Raw genomic sequence first — 20,535 nt, 5'->3', positions numbered from 1 at the left:
TCAGGGGCTGCAAAAGCACCTCACTGAGTACCAGCGAACTGGCGACTGGCTTAGGAGAAGCGCCGTCGGCAGTTTTGGACCTCGACGGCCTGTCTTTTTCTTTGTGTTTTTTTCGGAATTCCGGTAGTCGGATAGCTAACCGACGTCATTTCCGGATAATTAAACCGAGAACCAAAATATTTAGAGGCAAAAATATACCAACGACGGATAGTGCTCTGATTAAATAAAGCACAAAATCGACAGCAAGGTTCGTCGTGGTCAGGGCCTAGGCAAGGAATACAGTACATATGAAAATCTTTATAAGGTATTTGCTTCCCACAAGTAATGCAATTATTAACTTTTACTGACATCGGTAAGGAGCAAGAAAAAGTTTCCCCAACGGGGTACTTAGCTTTAAATTGAAGACTTCGGTTCTGAAACTTGAAAACGAAAATTTCAGGAGTCGGCCGACCGGCACTTGCGAACTGCTTCTGCTTCGGGCACCGCACAGCAAGAAAGACTGATGTAATGGCATTGGCTGCATGTTTTATACCCCTGACGACCTGACATCATGAAAGAAGGGACAGCAACTGACGTAGGACCCAAGACTTTGTTAATCAGGCTGACTGAGGGCAACCTGCCAGCAGATTACCCAAATGTGATGACTGCAACAGTGAAACATGAAGAACATCATATTTAAAGTTACACAAAGTCCAGAAAGCTCCATGGTGGATTGGATAACAACCTAATAGAGGTACACAGAAGAGTGTATCTCCTAATTAAGTCAGACTAAGCAACAAAAATGTGACTGGTAACTTAAAAATCCAAAGGCACAAAACTGCTTTCCGGATGATAAGTCATTATGAACTATACAGGCTGTCGTCAATACTGAAAACTTTTATTTGTAGGTTAGATCTAGAAATAATCTCCCAGATAACAATGCTGTTGTCTGCTGGAAGAACTCTGCATTACAATAGTTAATAATGATTATAAAGCCAAATCCATCTTTCAAGATGCAAGCTTCTATCTACTGATGAACCAGGCTGTGCCTGTCCCATCTCAGAGACCAGTGATCCTATGTATAATGAAGATCACACATCTTGTCCAAATGTGGATGCATGTGGGATGATATGAGATGGTCTAGGGCACCAGTAAGAACTCATTTAGAGGAAGTATTATGGGAACAGGCCCACTGACATCAGGTGCTGGTCCAATTAAAAGACAGATTATCCAGAGTTACATTTCACAAATTCAAGTACTGGACTAACTCAAAAAATTAAGAGATTTAACTACTGTTGCTCCAGCAAGAAGTGGAGCAAGCAATGGTAATGATAAGAGATCAGTTCTACAAACCAGGTCTGAGGTTACCACTCCCTAATGAAATATCTTATGAAATGAATATCCTTCATTTGAGGTTGCATAATTAATAATTGGAGTAATGACTAGTCCTTTCATAATTAACAGGAAGTCCTTTGTAAGAACCATTAAGTTTGGTATATAAGGAAGATACAGAAAAACATTTATGGCTGAGACAAGCTGCAGTAAGAGAACACATTCAGTGCAAATACTATAACAAACAGCATTTCTAATTCCCTAAAATAAAATATTCTTGTTATCTATACTCAACTACTACTTCTCACTATTGAGGATTAAGGAACAGTACTTGGTACATATTGCTTCCCTATGATTACCTTGTTTGCAAGCAGATATGTGCAACAGACTTAACACACCCTCCATATGATAAAATGTACCATACTTCTCATGGCTAAATTAACACTGTATTCAGCTGTGCAAACACCAGCATCAAAACGCAGTCACAGTACTCCACAGTAAAGTAACATCCATATCCAAACACTGCTCCAAGTGATATTTATAGTTATGTAAAATCCAGTGAAATATTTCTCTTGCCTACATTTGGCTGTTATTTTTCATTATCAGGCATCAAAGAGCATCACGTGAGAAAGCATCAATAACATGACACTGCAAACTGCTTCCATGTAATCCTTTTCTTTACAAACATGAACTGCAAAATAACACATAAGCTCCTATATACACTTGCAAATAGTGAACCAAATGATGTTTGCAGCCATGACAAATAAAATATTCCTCTTGACAATATTTAGCTATTACTTCTCTCTGCTGGGAATTAGAACACCAGGTGTCAAACCATCAAGACTATGCATAATGCTTTACATTGAATTTTCACGATTATCTTTTTTTTTTGTCCAGAATATTTTAAATTATTATAAAACGTGAGCTACAAATCAAGAGTATGAATGATCTTACATCCATATGCAAACACTGGCCCAAAATATAGTTGCAGTTTTGTAAAATAAAGTGAAACACTTGTGTACTATTTCTCACTTTCAGGTTGCAGAAAACAGCATCTGTCAAACTATCAAGAACACAATGATGTAAGTTGCTTCCTATGGTCAGTTTGTTTCAGAGGCAAATCATACTGATCTTTTTATTATGTTGTATACTGGTCTGCCACAACAACTGTCTTAGTGAAGCAACATGCTGTACTTGTGCCTGCACTTAAGCCAGGACAGACAGGTATTATAGGGGCCAGACCATGACCACCGACTTCCAAACAAAGTAAAAAATATGCCGGACTTCAAAAAAGCTAATTTTATTAAGAAAGCTTTCAGGATAATCATTCCCTTCCTCAGTGTACATTAAAAACAATTATTAACATTCAATAAGTACCATATTCAAGCATATCGCAAGATACAACCCCCCCCCCCAACTTGAAACATCACAAACTCTCTTGCTAAACATGTAATGGATTGTGGTACCACTCATACTTTTAAATTTTGGGTAATACAATGTATGCATAAAAATATAAGAGGTTGTGATCATAATAATAGGCCTGGAGTGATGGAATATGGTTTATATTAAGCCAATGTTGAGAGCAAAGCAAATTAATTTAAAATAAAAGTGATACAATAAGTATTTTATGTGAGGTTTTCACATTTTTATGTATATAGAGATGTTATTTTTACCTAAATAACAGTTCTTCAGTATTAATTATTGTATCAATGATTGCTATATTGGAGAAATGTTTCAATGTGGGGGGGTTGTATCTTGTGATGTGCTTGAATATGGTATTTATTGAATGTTAATAATTGTTTTAATGTACACTGAGGAAGAGAATGGTTATCCTGAAAACTTTGTCCTAATAAAATTAGCATTTTTTTAAGTCCGGCGTGTTTTTTACTTTGTGTGGATTTTCGCTGCTGTGGACTTTGATTCACTGGTGTGTGATCCTGTGTTTTTGCTTTTTGCCCACTGACTTCCAAAGACAGAGAATTAATATAAGGGAGAGGCAGAAAAGCTGAAAATGAATGCTGGAAGGCAACTGAAAATCCTTTTGTTCAAACAATTCTGATTAAAAGAAGGACTAATGTCATGATGATGCTCCCTCTAGTATCCTCCTGACTTCAAAAGTCAAAACCCCTGCAAACCTGAAAAACAATGAAGCAGTGTATTATCCTATCTAGCATGTGTTAGTGTTGAAGAGAAGCTGCAAAGAGTAAACTGTAATGAATTCCTAGCTAAGTACATCTGAAAAAGATACTCTACATGATGACAGGGGCATGCTCTGTAAAGCTGCTATCTTAGGATATAAGCACTGTTGTTAAGTTCCAGGTGGTAGCAAGCAATTCCTTCCAAACACTGTCTAGCTGATTAGCTAGGAATGAAACCGCCGACCACTGAACAGCCTATGTCTGTGTTGCTTTATTCAGTTCGTATCCCTTCATAACCAGAGGCATGTTTGGCATTTTGCTAAGCGGCACAACAGCAAAATAAAATGGTAAATGCAATTAACATCCCACCAGGTGGTGGAAGGTAGATGTGGTTTAACTGATATTGCTGACAAAGCCTTGATGGCATGATAAGATAGGTTTCACAGTGGATAAAAAGTGGGAGTAGACACTCTGATTCTCAAATGAACTCAGTTCTCATATTTATTAGTAACAACTGGTTAAAACAGGAGAACTAGACATCATGTATTATCAGCTACTAGGTTTGCTTATGGAGTCTGATCTAGTTTCACATCTTCTATCAATATAAAAATGGTGTTTAACTACAGAAGTTGTATGCACCACTGTACATGTATAGACCCTTTATAAAGTTGTAGCACAATATGGCAATTGATGCAGATATTACAGGAAATAAAGGGTCCTTGAAATCTGAATGAGCATATTGTGTATGGATAATTAATGACCATACTGTTAGAACACACCAGCATGAATGTCTGTTTCCTTGATTAGCCTTTCATGAGAGAGTTCTCGGGCAGATGCTACCTCTTCACAAAATATTACTAGGAGCTGAACACTGCCCACACTCCCAGACATAACATTTTTACCACTGGAATATATAAACAGCCTCAATCACACTCTGTTAACCCCACTTGAATCAATAAATAGTTCAAATTTAACAACGGTTGCTGTTGTAGATAATACATTATGTAGAGCATGGAGGGATGTGATTGCACTCCAAAACCAGTAAAATAACTTCCTGGTCAAGCATGAGACCCAACTTTAACAATACCTAGAAGGGGCTAAGTACAGTTGTTAAGTACTCCCTATGAACTGTTAACATTACATCTGGCACTACATGCTGACACCACCAGCCAGTAAACAGCAGCAGCAGAACATGAAATGGATTCATCTCAACTCCCATTTCTGCCTGCGGCTGCCACATTACAGCCAATAGTTTGAATCAAACTGCTTCCCTTAGACAGAGACTACATGAGGTCATCAACCACTTCCTACTGCTTTACCAGTTTTCAAAGCCGACACAACTTGTTGCATTTTTTTTTAATCTTACTTTTCTATAACTAGTAGTACATGCAGCAGATAAATTTTCATGCACTACAAATAATTATGATTGAATCTACGACTGTAATGTAATATTATGTGTTCACAGCATGGATACTGATGGACATAATGCTTTACTAAAGATCCTTTAGGGCCTTTTGTTTTGCAAAATGTTTACTGTTCCTTAAAAATTAGGGAGAATGCAGCATGCCTTTTATCCTTGCTAATTAATATTGGAAGACATTTTGACATTGTGCTCTGGGTTTTGACCAAACAATATAAAAAATAACAGTTTTATTTATGTCAAGAAATGACTAGCTACTTTCCCCATCATTATGGACATGACACCAGTTTATTTATAAACATTACTTTTAAAGCTAGCATAGGAATAAATGAATCTGTTTAATACCTTATTTTGTTAAGTCTATATGACTACTTGCATTTAAAGACTGCAATTGTTTAAATTACAAATGCATTTTTATACTGAAAATTGTGTTGTCCATAGCACCATACAGAATTGATGCCATCAGTTAAAATATATTACTCATTACCTATTTATGTATTGTGTAAAACCTTGCATTGTAACTTTTAAAAGTAAAATTACTTAAAGCACAAAAGAAGCTATTCACAATTGAATTCTGGAGAACATGACATGGGAACAGGCTCTGTTGATTATAGTTTAGATTTCACCTTTATAATAAACGCTTTGCTTTCAGCCTTTCTCGTTTGACTGTACATTATATCAAACACAGTAACAAACACAAATCCCACAGTTTAACAATACAAAGTTTTTAGTTAGCTAGTTAAAACACTAAGCTTAATGTGTCTTCCCATATTCACTCTTAAGGTCATGTCTCCCTTGGCATTACCCCAATTTACTTACTTACAGACTCATAGGTTCATAGGAGTTTACTAGGCTAGTGGCCCTAGAGCCTTTTCAAGCCTAGACATGTTAATCCCAAGTAGTCCCATTTGTTCTTTTTGGGTAGTACACAGAATGAATTTACCTCCCTTTTCAGCTGGTAGCACCAAAAGTGTTACGGCTGTTAAAGCTAAGGCTTGCGAAGTCTTACATGCTGGCAAAGTACATCTAACACTAATTCCAGGAAGTCAAACCTTTGCAGTAAGCCATAATGCCCTCCTATAGGCATTAACTTATATTCCATATGTTCTTCCCAGGAAAAACTGGCATTCAGATCTACTTTTTTACACAACTTTCTTTGTCAGCTTCTTTTCTAAATGAAATCACAAATACAAAATACTATTTTTCTTCAAGATTTCAACATAAAAAGTGATTCCTGTTCTTTTTTTAACAAATTATCTATTAGTTTTCCTAAAACCAAATTGCTATATACTTCTGGCAATCCAGTTCTACTGTCAACAAAGATCCCACTGCATCCTAGCTCTCTTACTTTCATATTCCAGACTGCTGTGATAACTTGGTAAATAATCTAACTAATAAATGATCAGATCTAAACACCTAGCTAATATTAAGTGGAGTCTTTCATACACCGTTATCAACTAAATGAATTCCTGTATTTAAAACACTTTGCTTTAATTTTTCTCTTTTATCACACATGAATGCAGCTGAGCCTTGACCCCACAACCCCAGTGACCTCAATGTTATTTTTTATTTCTTTTTGTACTTAAAGGTGGCAAACTTTCTGTATGAACTGATGTCTATGACTAATGGCAAACAGAGCTCTATGTGAACTGATTTGTTTCTGTATTATTTGTTCACATTCACCACTAAAACCATCGGTCTGAATCAAATAAAAATAAAGAGATAAACAAAAGTGATACTTATTATTCCATTACAGACCTCCTCCAATGTCTCTTATAAACAGCCAACACATACAGAACTTCATTTTTATGCTTCTCAAAATACACAGACTGCCAGAAATCACTGCTCTTCCTAACACCCACACACACAAACACATACACAAACACACTGCGCATGCACACAAGCACACAAACACAAGCACATGGGCACACACAGACACACAGCCCAGTAGCAACTGAATCCACAATTTGTAATAGCAGAGCCTAGCATTATTTGGTGTTTCACCACTCCTGTATAGTCTGACATATCTCTCTCTCACACTCAGACACATTACAGACACACTCATATAGCCCAGTCTCGTTCAATATCCAGCTTTCAGCAGAGCTGTGATAGAACTAAGTCCCTCCTGCCTAACCTTTTGGTCTGGACAGTAGGCATGAATCCCATACACCACAGCCTCCAACACATGCCTAACCCCTTTGCCTTCCTTACCATATCTCTCAACTGTACCAAATTACTCAGTTTTTACAGAGTTTTGGGGTCCAAATAATGGGGTGCCACGATTCTTGAGTGGCACCCCTTCATTCCTGATTTTTTTTTTAAATTTTTTCTTTTCGCACTTTGGAGCTGACATCATCATGTGCACGACGAAGTCAGCTCAGTCAAGCGCAGAAACATCTGCTTTAGTGCTTTTGAATGAAACTTTCATCTTTGCAGCCAGAATGAAGCTTTGAAAACTTGCTTTCTGCTTGTCACTATGCGAGTGCTTAAGGAAGGAAGCTTTGGAGACAAGTGCGGGTTCGGCTTGAGCATGGAATGGATCAGGTATTTTTCTTTGTAAAAGTGGCGAGTGTGTGTGTGTGTGTGTGTGTGTGTGTAAATGCCCCCAACTCAGTACAACTGGTGGCTAGAGGTACTCAGGCTCAAACCCTGTACCTTGGGTACAGGTAAAAAGAGCCTAAAGTCTCTAGCCACCACCATTTGTGAATTTATGCCTCATGTTTTTGTTCTATTCCTCATTAAATCTGTAGTTTTCAGGATTTTTGTGGCAATGGCAAATCACTGAACGACTGAATTCACTAAATAATGACAGGCATTTGAATTTCAAACTTTCTATTCTTCAGAAAATAAATGGAAACAAAAAACCTTTATTCTATCAATTTTCTAAGTTTATAAGATCAGTATTTGAAATTTGTCCCTATTTTGAAGCGGTACACCCCCATTATTGGCTTTGTCCAGGTTTTTTGTGCTAAGATGTTGAGAGCTATGGTGAGAAGTGAGAATTTAATTCTGCATTCCCCCGCTATTGGCTTTATCCAGGTTTTTTGAGCTAAGAGGTTGAGAGCTATGGTGAGAAGTGAGAACTGAATTCACTAAATGATGGCCATTTAAGTTTCAGTCTTCCTGTCTTTCTAGAAACTGCTGATTTGGCATAGGGGTATGTTGCTCTGACTGTAATGCACAGGGTCCTGGATTTAAGATTTGGCAGTGAAATGCATGGTGGTAAAACAACATTTTATTCTAGCAACTTTCCAAAATTATACAAGCAATGTTTAAAATGTGTCCCTGGTTTTTGGCCCTTGACTGCAGGGGGACTCTGGTGCCATATTTTGGTTGTCTGTTCTTCAGTTTGCATTTGAAAGTTGGTGTCCCACAATTCCATTGGAATGGGCAGGGTTACTTAATTATGTATGCAAATTTTACTTTAATCAGCATACAGATTTGTACCTATTTTTCATGGACCTTGTCCAGATTTTTGATGTTTCCAGGTTGACAGGTATGTTCCTTACCCACTGGTACTGCTGAACCCTCTGTATGGTGCAAACTTGGCATGATGCTGCAGCTGCCCTGGCAGTATGGTGATACAGTTAATTAGCTAGTGATTCACTTCTGCTATCCAACCAGATGGCACTGATCATTCTTGTCCTTCACCAGTGATCCCCTGTTCTGTACCAGCTCAGTCATTGTCTTTCCCCCTATAGCCCTTACCAAATTCTCTTACCACAGCCTTGATCCACCGTCTTCATCTCTAATCCTGTTCTTTTATTCTTTATAAGTCCCAGTGAAAATGTGTAACAAACACTACTGTAGTTCTGCCTAGCTATTAATATGAAACACAACATTGCTGCTTCTTGTTCATTCTACACTGCCAACAAGAGTCCCAGGCATGACAAGGAACTTCCTACTCACTTAAATGTTACACTAAGTAATACTTAGAAACCCACATCATTATATAGGTTCTGCAAAAATAGTGGCACTTCATAAACTTGAAACAAAGCTTATGACTCTACAAAAATACAAGTGTGTACACAGGAGTAGGGGTCCAAATGGAGAAATGATAAGTCAGCAAGCAAAGGAGAGCAGTATTGCTGAAACTGAATTCATCCTCAAGTCTTGGTGGATACTTTCATGAGGTGGACCCTGTTTTTCACAAAATCTCACCAAGACAACACGGAAATATAGACTGTAATTTATACAGCATATATTACAGAAAGAAATAGGTCAAAAATTAAAAAAGATAGCTGAGTGCACAAGACCCGGCATGAAAAAGTGCCCAATCCTGGTAGCCACACTGGTGCCAGGACTGGAAAAAATGACACTGTACAATCCCGGCATGAAAAAGTGCCCAATCCTGGTAGCCACACTGGTGCCAGGACTGGAAAAAATGACACTGTACAATCCTCAAAATTCGGAAACATTCCTACAATGGGGCCAGGCCAGGCCCAGGGGTAGGATGGCTCCCTTGTTGTAGAAAGAAGTAGAAGTCTACAAAAATCACAAAAACTGATAGATGACAAAGTGGCCTATTAAGGCTAAGAACAATGTATTGTTACGACTATGAAAAAGCCCACAATTTCCAGACACAAGACATACAAAAAGATTGAGAGAAATTAGAGGAAAGAAAACTACTACCACAAAAAAAGTCAGAAGCTTCAAATAGAAATTTGTGTTCATTAATACAACAGATGTATGAAAAACATTATGCAGACCAAGAAACTTCGATCTGTTTCAGAAAAGCATCTGAGGAAGTGTGAAAATATAAACAACAAAACCTAGAAATTTTTGAAAAGTATAAAAAAGAAATATGGACATGGGAAAGAGATTTGATATGGTGCAATATTTATGCAAAGTCGAAAGCCAAATTAATCGATAAAAAAAAAGGCAGGCCCAAAGATATTCAAAGAGAAATACTGGCAAAAGCATCCAGTATGGGAAGACTTCACAACAAAAAAAAGTAATATCACAAAGAGGGAATGCAGAAAAGAAGATTAGTAAAGTAGAAGTAAAAAAATTGAAGTTGAAGTTATGGAGTACCTGCAAAGTGAAGAAGTTGGTGTAGAAAGTCTAACACAGATGCTATAGAAGTTTATACATAATGCCCGCAGAAAATGGAGAGCAGAAAATATGCCCTCAGTTTAGAAGAAAATGAGCTAAGAGAAGAGTTGTTTGATTTAATTGAGATAGACAGACATATTAAGATTAATGAGAGACATATATTAAGATCAGTGAAAGACAGACTGCAGAAGGTCAATAAAACCCCAAAAGTTAAAAGTTTGATAAAACAAATGAACACAGTAATTAGGACTGTCCATGGGGATCCATGCAATATAAAAGAAATGAGCAGGATATATTACTGTGCAGCTAAATTAATAACAGATACAATTCTACCACAAGAACACAGGGTAGTAAGGGAAAGGAAGGGGAGAAATTAAATACCATCATGGAAGTATCAGATAGAGAAAACTATAAAACAATTAAGACAAGAAGTGTCACTGTTAGAAGAATATAGAAGAGGGAACAGATCAACAAAAATACTCAGAAAGATACATGTGATAGTTGGAGGTGTGACAGGCAAGAAAGACGTAGCTGGGAACATATTTTTTTGGGGAGTGTAGTGAGCTGGCAGACTTTAGAGATTCCCTGCAGACCACTCTATCGAAGATGTTGGGTGTGGATTGGACTGACTGGGGAGAAGTTTTTTTTTAGTTATGCTACAGAATTGGAATTGCCTAGACATAGTAAAGCCGTCCTGAGTATAATTATGGTGGCTGCCCAAAAAAAGCAATTACTAGAAAATGGAAATAAAAATCTAGACCAGCATTAGTACTGAAGTAGTAAATATAGTAACAGAGATAAAACAACTGGAATTGGGATCTTTAGAAAAGGGAAGGAGCAAACTACATAGGAAAAAATGGGAATTGTGGGAACAATATATGCAGAGTAGAAATTAGGTTTAAGAGGCAGGATTTGAATGAGCCATATAAAGCTTAATTGACAATTACTGGATGGTTTATAAGTGATGTACAATGTTTGCAACTACAGTTGTTTCAAGTGAAGTAAACTGTTTGCAACTAAAGTGGTGTCATTTTGTATGTTTTCCATTTACATAAATGTAAGATTGCCTTTGTCAAATGTGAAAATTTAATAAAAACATTTGGAGAAAAAAAAAAGATAAGACGTGATAAAAGCAATGCACACTATTACAACGGATCAGGATTTATCATGCACTATCGCAAATAATAAACTGAAAATATTAGCACAGGCAAAAAAACTTAGAAGATACACAGATAAGTACAAAGGAAAAGTACAAAATAGGCAATTTATTGATGAACCAAAAAAGTTTTATAGAGAATTGAGAAACAAGGTAAAAGGAATTAAAAGACTACCAAAAAAGAAGAAATAGATACATTTTGGAGATGTATTTATGAAGATCCTGTGGAACATATCAAAGATGCCAAACAAAGAGAAAATGTAAAAGAAAGAATACAAACTTCAAAGGTACAGGATATGAAATGGGATGAAGTAACAGCCAGAGAGATTGAGACAAATTTAAGAAAAGCCTCTAACTGGAAAACCCGAGGCCCAGATGCAGTACCTAACTTCTTGTTAAAAGTATTAATATCTTTGCACAAGGATTTAGCCATGAGTAAGAACTATTTATGTGTGCACCCTAAACAGACATCAACCTGGCTAACAGGAAAACAATGCTCCTACTTAAAAGTGAATCTGGAAGCTACCCTAAAAATTATAGGCGAATAAGTTGCCTTGTGACGACATATAAATTATACACTAGAATTAATGCTGACAGAGTTTAGTCATTTAGAAGAAACTTCAATTATGCCAACAGAACAAAAGGGCAATAAAAAAAATCATATGGAACAAAGATCATTTGTTGTTAAATAAAGTCATAGTGGAGAACTGTAAAAAGGGGAGGAATCTAAGTATGGCATGGACTGACTACATAAAAGCATTTGACAGTATCCCACATTCATGAATAAAAGAGTGCTTAAAATGCATAAGATACAGCCTACACTGAAAACTACATCACAGCGACTATGAAACAGTGGCAAAGCACTCTGCAGTTAAGCCATGATAAAAGAGAAATTATTATTTCAGGGATAAAAATCCAAAAAAAGGATATTCCAGGATGACTCTCTTTCACCGTTGCTCTTTTGCCTTGCCCTTAACCCATTAAGCTGTCTGCTTAACAGATTAGGTCATGGTTATAATTTGGCTCCCAGAAAGCAACAAAGTGTAAAGACTTCTCATCTTCTCTTTGTCGATGATTTAAAACGATACAGCTCATCATATGAGGAATTGAAAGCACAACTGCAAGTGCTCAAAACTTTCTCAGATGAAGTTCGAATGTCATTTGGTCTTGGTAAATGTGCAAAAGCAAACTTTAAAGCAGGAAAGCTGTAGCATCTAGAAAACATCAGTCTGGGACAATAATGTGATATAAAAGAACTTGAGCAAGAGGGGGTGTATACATATTTGGGAAATGATGAAGGATCAACAATAAAATATGAACAAATGCGACTAAAACTTAGCAAGGAATATTTTAGAAGACTTAAATAAATCCTGAAAACAGTACTGACATCTAGGAACAATGACGGCGCAGTGGTGCAGCGGTAGCGTTGTCGCCTCACAACAACAGGTTCTCCGGTTCGATTCTCGGTTGGGGTGCCTTCTGTGTGGAGTCTGCATGACCTCCCTGTGTTCGTGTCAGTTTCCTCTGGGTGCTCTGGTTTCTTCCCATGTTACAAAGACATGCATCTGGAGCATTTCTCCTCAGGCCTCCACTGAAAATTGGCTTTGTTCCAAGTCGGACTTTCCCGGTTAACAAACGTTAAATAAAATAAAAAAAAAAAAAACAAAATTCAAGCTATAAATCAATTTGCTCTTGCTATCCTAACTTACAGTTTTGGAGTGACTGACTGGCCCCAAAAGGTTTTGGATAGATTAGACAGGAAAACGAGGATGCTTCATACTCATCAAATTATTTATAAAAATCAGTGCATACCAAGATTATATAGTCCCCCTTCCGAAGAAGATATGGGCCTACTTGAAACTGATTACATGTATAGATCTGCAATTGTGGAACTGCATACATATCTGCTGACCTCACAAGACCCAAACATAGTGAAAGCTTTGAAACATGAGGAGAATAAATCTAAGACGACTTCCCTTCTTACTCTAACAGAAGCATATCAGCGTCAAGGGGAAGGGAAATAAAGCAGACGTAGATACAAATCAGGAAGCAACTGAATATGCCATAAAAACAAAAGAAAGAATATAAGGTGAAGGGTCAGATGAGAAGGCAAGAAATGTAGAAAATGCATAAATATAGTTACAAGTATAGAAAACTCCTTGAAGAACCTCATGTTGATCAGGATCGAATGCAGGAATGGTTAAGGAGAAGCAAATCCAAACCAAATGATGAAAGGTTAATATTGGCGTCCCAAGATAGTGAGCTACGTACACGTTGGTTTACAAAGTCCACTGAACATGTGGGAGAAACAGAGAAATGTGGGAGAAACAGAGAAATGTGGGTTTTGTAAAACAGAACTGGAAACTGACAGACATCTTGTTGCTGCTTGTGATACACTAATGGCAGAAGGGCTGTATACTGAAAGGCATAATAATGTGGCAAGACTGTTGCACTGAGCATTGTGCAAACATTATAATACTGAAGTAGCTGAAAAACACTGGAAATATGAGCCGCAAAGCATCACAGAAAATGATGAAGTCTACATCACATGGGATCACCCATTACCAACAGTTCAAAAGATAATTGCAAGAAAACCACATATAGTGGTACATGAATAGAAGACAAAAGTAGCACTGATCATCGAGATCACTAAACCCAGTTACTACAGTGTCTTGTTTACAGAGAGACACAGAATCATAAAATATCAGGATTTGCAGGCACAAATGAGAGCAATGTGGAAGAAAGACACTTAGACAGTTCCAAAAGTAGTAGGAGCAACGAGGTCTTATAAAAAGAATCTACAATCATATTTAGGTATGTTACCAATACATGTAACTCCATATGAATTGCAGAAGGAGTCATTACCGGGCACATTGTAGGTGCTGTAAAGAGTACTTCTTGCTGACATCAAAGACTGAAACAATACTAATTTCATGAACTTTAATCATACTTTGACTTAGGAATGGGGTCCATTCCCGTCATTGTATTAGAAACCCAAAAGATGTGGTGAAATTAAAAAAAAGAGCAGTTAATTGAACAGACTACTTGTTTAAAACTCATTAGTTTAGACTTATTAAAACTGAAAAAGTCACTGCCATGAAAATCAAAAGACAAAAATAGTAATCTAATAAGAGCTCTGCTGCTGCTATACCAAAAATGGCTAGCACTGAAACTTATGTATCACTGGCAACAGGATGTGCACTATGACACCAGTAAAATCTCCCATACAGTCTAAAACAAGCATTTGAAAATGCCTATGTGCTATACTCTTCCTGCTGATCAAGACAGATCCCATGTGTTCAATACAGTAAAACAAAAAGAGTTTATCAGACTTGCTGCCCTACATACAGATTTCTTTCTCACACTGGGACACTTATAAGAGTACCACCCCTTTTCTTAAAACAAAACATTTGCACAGCCAAGCATAACTTTATGAGAGAGGTCTCAGCAAAATCTTATATGAACGTTACGTAATTTAGTAGTGCATTCCCTTACTAATAACCACAACTAATGCTATACATGGCGAGGATTATTTACACAAATTATATTTCCTCTAGACAGATTATAAACACTGATTCTCCTACCAGTGCATTGCAGAAAAATGTAAACATTGCAAACCTGGATGAAAAAAAAGCATCTTCCTGATATGACTTCAGGAACAAAAGGAGTGCATTTATCAGCCATGCCTGGCATAAATATAAAACTAATTGTACCTGCAATAAGAATTCTCCTTCTGGGACTTCCACTCCAGACTGTGCAGTTACGCAGTTACTGTGAATGCCACTTCCATCTGGCTTTTTGCAACTGGAAGACTTTAGTGCAACTGTGAAAACAAAATGTATTATCTATTTAGGAGAAAATCATAGCAGCATTTCACCAGAATAATAAGCAACAAACAGCTACTCAATGTCTTTTGTTTTATCACCAAGAAACAAAAGTTTAATGTTTTTATGATGTACAGGACACAGCAAAGATACAGTAAAATGCTAACATGATAAAAAAGACAACAGTAAACCATGTCTGGCTATGTACTGCACCAGCCTAAATGCACAAAGAGAAAACGAAGCATAATTTTTCACGGAAAGTGCAATTAGTTCATAATGCACAAGAAAGGGTTAGATTCTGCTTTTATTCTGACTGAATGTTCCATTTGAACAGTGATTCAAGTGGACCAGAAATGTCATGTTTCAAATCGGGATGTTATCAGGGCCCATCGATGCAGAGTTTTTGGCACTGGAAAGTGCATTGATGACCTGTTCTCTAGAAAGGGTTGGGGGGGATGTGTTATGTGGTATTTCCTTTGGACTATCGGGGGGGGGGAGTGGGGGAAGAAATCTGATCTGAATCCATCAACCAAAAGGTTGGTAATGGCCTTCCGGTTCAGAGTAGGTGATGCCATTTACAATAAGTTCTGTGCATTGCTGTGTACTTCTTCTGAAGTTATGGACATAGCTTTAGAAAACTTTGTGGTTGTCCTTTGCCTGAGAAGCTATTTTTTCTTCAAATTTAGTATCTGAAGTATTAATTAACCCTCTTAGTTGCCTGTTTAGATTGGTCAAGGGGCTTTTAGTGTGTAGGGCTTTGTTCCTCCTATGCTTAGCCAAGAGACATAACCACTGAAATCTAAACTAGAAAGAGCAGCTTGCACAGTAGAAATAAAGGAATATCAGTCCTTTCACTGTATTAATATCTGCTAGTAAGAACCCATTCATTTACAGAAACTTGAAAAGAAGTACTTGCAGTATTAATACTTTTACGTTGTCTTGCATGCAAGGACAGAGGCATTTTGTTGCTACACCCCTTTAAAAAGCAGTAGAAGTGGCAGTAGCCCGCAGGTGGAATGAGGTCTGATTCCAGCCGAACCTCCTTACCATGATGAGAATAACAAAAGTTGGAATACAATGGCCAATCCACTAGAAATAGTTTGTTTAGAAACAGGTTTCCCCTGAGAACCCAAAGCAAAAGAAACAAAACAACTGTTGAGACTGTCTGAACCCCTTTAGTTCCCCTGCTCAAATAATAAATGCAACTGCCTGAATATCCAAAGAGTGCAAAATTTTCTCCCCTTTTATTTGGGATCAGTATAAATGTGGTGGCAAATGAATAGATTGGTTCAAGGCCACATTTGAAAACAACCTTTAGGGTATAAAAGTAGGATTAGTAATGCTTAGGATACTCTATCCCCATGAAAATCAGAAGGGTCTAACTGCTAATAGAGCCTGTAATCTAGATACCTTCAGCAGAATGCAGAATGGCCAACAAAAGCAGTTCTCCAAGACAAAAATTTTAACTCAGATGTAGCTGCAGGTTCAAAAGGAGGTAAAGTGAGCTTCTTCCAACACAAAAAATTGAGATCCCAGGAAGGAGTAGGAGCTCTACGGGGTCTTATGTTCTTGCCCTTAAGAAATTGCTTAAACAAAGGATGAGAGAATAATGGTGTGGGCTTCCAGTCATAGTGAGCAGAAATGGCTGCAGCATGAACTTTCACAGAGGAGAAAGACAAACCTTGGTTCCAGGGGTAATTCTGTAAGATACTGAAGTGAAACACTCAAATTAGGTACTGAAACATCAAAGCTCTTTGCTTTGCTCCAAAGAAAAAATCTCCTCCATTTTATCAGCATAAACCTTCTCCTTGTACTAGGCCGCCTGGCCTCTAAAATAACATTCAAGACTTGTTGAGAAAGCTGCACTCCAGGGTCTAGAACAGAATATGCCAGGCCGTCAGATGCAGGACTGTATCCCGACATTTGGAGGAAGGATTGCCTGCCTGGGACAAAAGCAGGTGTGAACTGGTGGCAAAGGCCAAGGAGGCTCCCGGTGACTAAACCCCCTCAGCAGAGGGCACGCAGTGCTGACGCACAATCTGGAGCTTATTAGAATCATGGAAGGCTTGTCCTGTCTGACCTTCAAGAGCACCTTGGGAAGGAGAGGCAGAGGAGGAAAGCAGCATAGACGTAGCGATTGCTCCAACTGAATGATAGAGCACCACCTTCTGCTTTTGGATGAAACACGAAAACTTGGCAGCTGGAAATTTAGTGGAGAAGCTTAACATATCTTAAGTGTCTGGAGTCCCCCAAATCATCAACTGTCGGGGAAATACCTTGGAGGATCCACCTCCACCTGGGATCCACCATCTGTCTGCTCGCCAAAACATCCGGGCTTAAGTGAGTTCTGTTGCCCTGCAGAAACCTTGCCTGAAGAGTGAGTAAAGGTGCAAACTGAGAGCAGTTTCCCCATAAAATCATAGTTTGTCTGCAAAGAGGGTACCAAATGAGTTCCCCATTGTTGATGTACCATATGACAGTTGTGTTAACTAGTTTGAATCAACACTTGTCCCAAGTGAAGTAAATCCTTGAAAGCCATCAATGCAAATTGACTGCTTAACATCTCCTTCATGTTGATATGCAAATGTTGAAGTCTGGCAGGCCACTTGTCTTGAACCCATTTTTCCATTGAGGTGTAATTCTAAGCCTTGTCTGAAAAGTGCATCTGTCACAGATTCACTCTGCCTGGCCGGTCACAGAGAGTCCCTTGTTTAGGTGACATTCCTGAGCCTACCACAAAATTCCTTTTGAATGTAAGGTGGCTTATCTGAATGATTCACCGTGGTAGTGTTGCGTCTTATACACTTTTTGAGATACTCATTGTAACTTCCTCATATGCAGTTTGGTATTAAAGCACCAGAATACAAGATGCCATGAACCCTAAGGCTTGAAGGACTGTCCTTGCAGTCAGCCTGGACCAGAGACAATTGCGAAAGTAAAGGTAAGATTTCTTTGCTTGTCCGCGGTCAAAATGCCATCTGAGAGGCTTTGTATTCAGTCTCACACCCAGAAAGCACATGTCCTGAGAGGGTACTTAGACTGACTTTATTTCACTACAGAATACCCGGCACCTTAGCACTGCCATAACATACTGTAGATGGTGAAGGTTTGTCTTTGTCTTGAGCCAGAATCAGTAATCGGCCCAAATAAGTACATGTAAATTTGTATTCTTAACCTTAAGAAGTATCACCGAGCTCAGGACCTTTGTGAACACTCCTACGCAGTAGATGCTTCAAAGGCAATGCAGAGAACTGATAATAAAAGTCCCAGCTTCCAAAACGCAGGGAATCTCCTGCAACTGGGCCTGATAGAATATGAAGATGTTTTGAGATCCAGGAGTTATCATCCAGTGCGATCTTTGCCTAGCAGAGGCAAAAAGTTGTTGCAAAGTCAACATTTTGAATTTTGGAATGTCCAGGTATGTGTTGAGAAACAGATAAATCCAGAATTGGCCTCCAAGTGTTTCCTTTTTTAGGCTAAGAAATAGATTTAGAATAATAAATTTAGGCCCACTCTGCCGGAGGGACCCGCTGATAGCCCCCTAAGGTGTAGAAGTAAAGAAATCTGCTTGTGAGCCTCCACCTTTGCTGAGGAGGAACGCCTGGCATGCCTTGAAAGGAGCAAGTAAATGTGCGGAAATAAAACTTCTGTAGCCTCGGGTTTATAATGTCCAACACCCATTTGTCCTGGGTGACTAAAATCCACCTTGTCTGAAAAAGAGCCAACTTTCCCAGAGGAGCTGCCAGACAGGGGCATTCTAGCAGCTGAAAAATGCAGGTCACAATGGGTCTGCTTACGAAGCACTGACCCCTGCCCTCACTTTGTAGACTGTGCAGGGGAACTCCTACGCCCCAGGGCCTGGAAAAAGAACTCAGGTCTGTGCTCTGCCTCTACCACGCCTAGATCTGCCCCTAGACTGTAAATCAGAAGAAGGGTAAGCCCATCCCTTAGTAGTAGGCCAATTCTCATAAACTTAGGGCTGCACTCCAAAATCCTTAACGGTCTGCATAGATTCTAGCTTTGTCTTCCATTTTCTAGGGAATCACTCCACAGGAGAACCAAACAAAACTTCAGACTGAAGGGGGGAGTATCCAAAATTGTGCTTTTACGCTCTGACAAGTTCTGATTCTGCTTTCAGCGTGTCAATTTAATAACTGACCCAGTGGCAGCCACCCGGAAGTAGCCTGTAAAGCATCAAACCATTAATTGCAAAGCACCTACCATCAGAGGGGTATTGACCAAATCCTGTACTCTCACACTCTATGCCCTCTACAAAGCATCCACCTTAGATTTTAACTGAGTAAGGAGAAAAATTCTAAGTACGCATATGAAACTGGATAACTAAAGTTTTTCCTCATTGCAAGAGTGGAAGAGGTATACACTTTTTACCTCAATCTGTCCAAGGCTCTAGAATCCTTATCTATAGGAACTGGGTTTACAACAGAAGTCCTTGACAATCTTTTAGGTCCCTGGCTAATAGTTTCTGGATCAGCCCTTGGGCTCTTATACAAATATTTATGCGCCTCTGGCACTCTGTAATACCTGTCTGGCTTAACCGGGGCAGGAGGCAAAGAGTCTGGATTAAGTGAAGCCTCAGAGAAAATATCCTGAACAACATCCAAAACAGGAGGTACAGCCAAGGGCCTATGCTGAGGTAAAAACAAGAATTCCCTAAGCCTCTTACAGGAATCTGAGAAATCCTGACCTTCCCATTTAAAATGCTCCCTCATGGAATGCAGGGTTTCTGAAAAAGAAAAATCCTCTGGAGGGGAAGCAGAAGGAGTAGAATCCTCTGCGTCAGAATCAGAATAAGGGGGAAAATCCTGAATGTCTTCAGCCGAAGACTCTGAGTAATCTGAAGAATGTTCCAATCCTTCCACCTCTGGCTCCACCCTTGGCCTCTTATCTGGAGGGGGCATAGAACCTCTGATCAAGGTAATCAAATCTTCTGCCATTTTAAGCATGTGTTTTTTAGGTACAGAACCTGCAGAACTAGGGCTGACGCCAGAGGCAGACAAACCAGGCCTGGCCTTGGAAGGCACCTTAGAGACAGAGGGAGAAGGCCTAACCACCTTATGCAAAGAAGGGAGTACAGCAACCTGAGAGGCCCCCTCAGCCTGACCCAACTCCTGAGAGGCCACATCTTGCAAAATTAAAGGCTCCCCTTGAGACTCAACTGAAACCTCGGCTGGTTCCACAGATTCCACCGTAGTTTCTAAAGAACTGACGTCCGGAACGGACGACTCATCCTGCTTGGACTTTAACGATTTATCCTTACGCTTCTTAGCGGTAGCGGGCGTCGGAGGATCCGACGGCATATTGTAATTACACCGCTTACCGAAGACAAGCCTAGCACAATCTAACCTACGCTTAATGGTGCGCTTATTAAACCTAGCACAAAAGCGACACCCGACTACGTCGTGCTCAGGCCCCAAGCAAGGAATACAGAGAGAGTGGTAATCCCTATGAGGTATCTGTTTCCCACAAGAAATACAATTATTCACTTTTTCTGACATCCGGATTTAACTGAGGCAAGAAAAAACAAAAATATTCACGTACTTAGCCCAACTTGGTTTTGGTCTGAAACTCAGAATTGAAAATTTCAGAGCGACGGCACTTGCAACGCTTCTG

General features: G+C 38.9%; 1 protein-coding gene across 1 annotated transcript in view; it reads right to left on the bottom strand.

Annotated features, from left to right (window-relative positions):
• The window catches only part of LOC122796306 (aryl hydrocarbon receptor-like), a 1,394,090-nt gene that overhangs the window by 993,569 nt on the left and 379,986 nt on the right, over positions 1–20,535 (bottom strand). The window contains exon 3 of the mRNA XM_044064677.1: positions 14,794–14,903. Coding sequence (XP_043920612.1) covers positions 14,794–14,903 — 110 coding nt within the window. The remainder of the gene's footprint in view (positions 1–14,793; positions 14,904–20,535) is intronic.

The sequence above is a fragment of the Protopterus annectens genome, chromosome 3.part0 (genome assembly GCF_019279795.1).
Source record: "Protopterus annectens isolate FY-2018-M chromosome 3.part0, PAN1.0, whole genome shotgun sequence".
In the NCBI taxonomy this organism is placed as follows: Eukaryota; Metazoa; Chordata; order Ceratodontiformes; family Protopteridae; genus Protopterus; species Protopterus annectens.
This window is presented reverse-complemented; position numbering and strand designations above follow the sequence as displayed.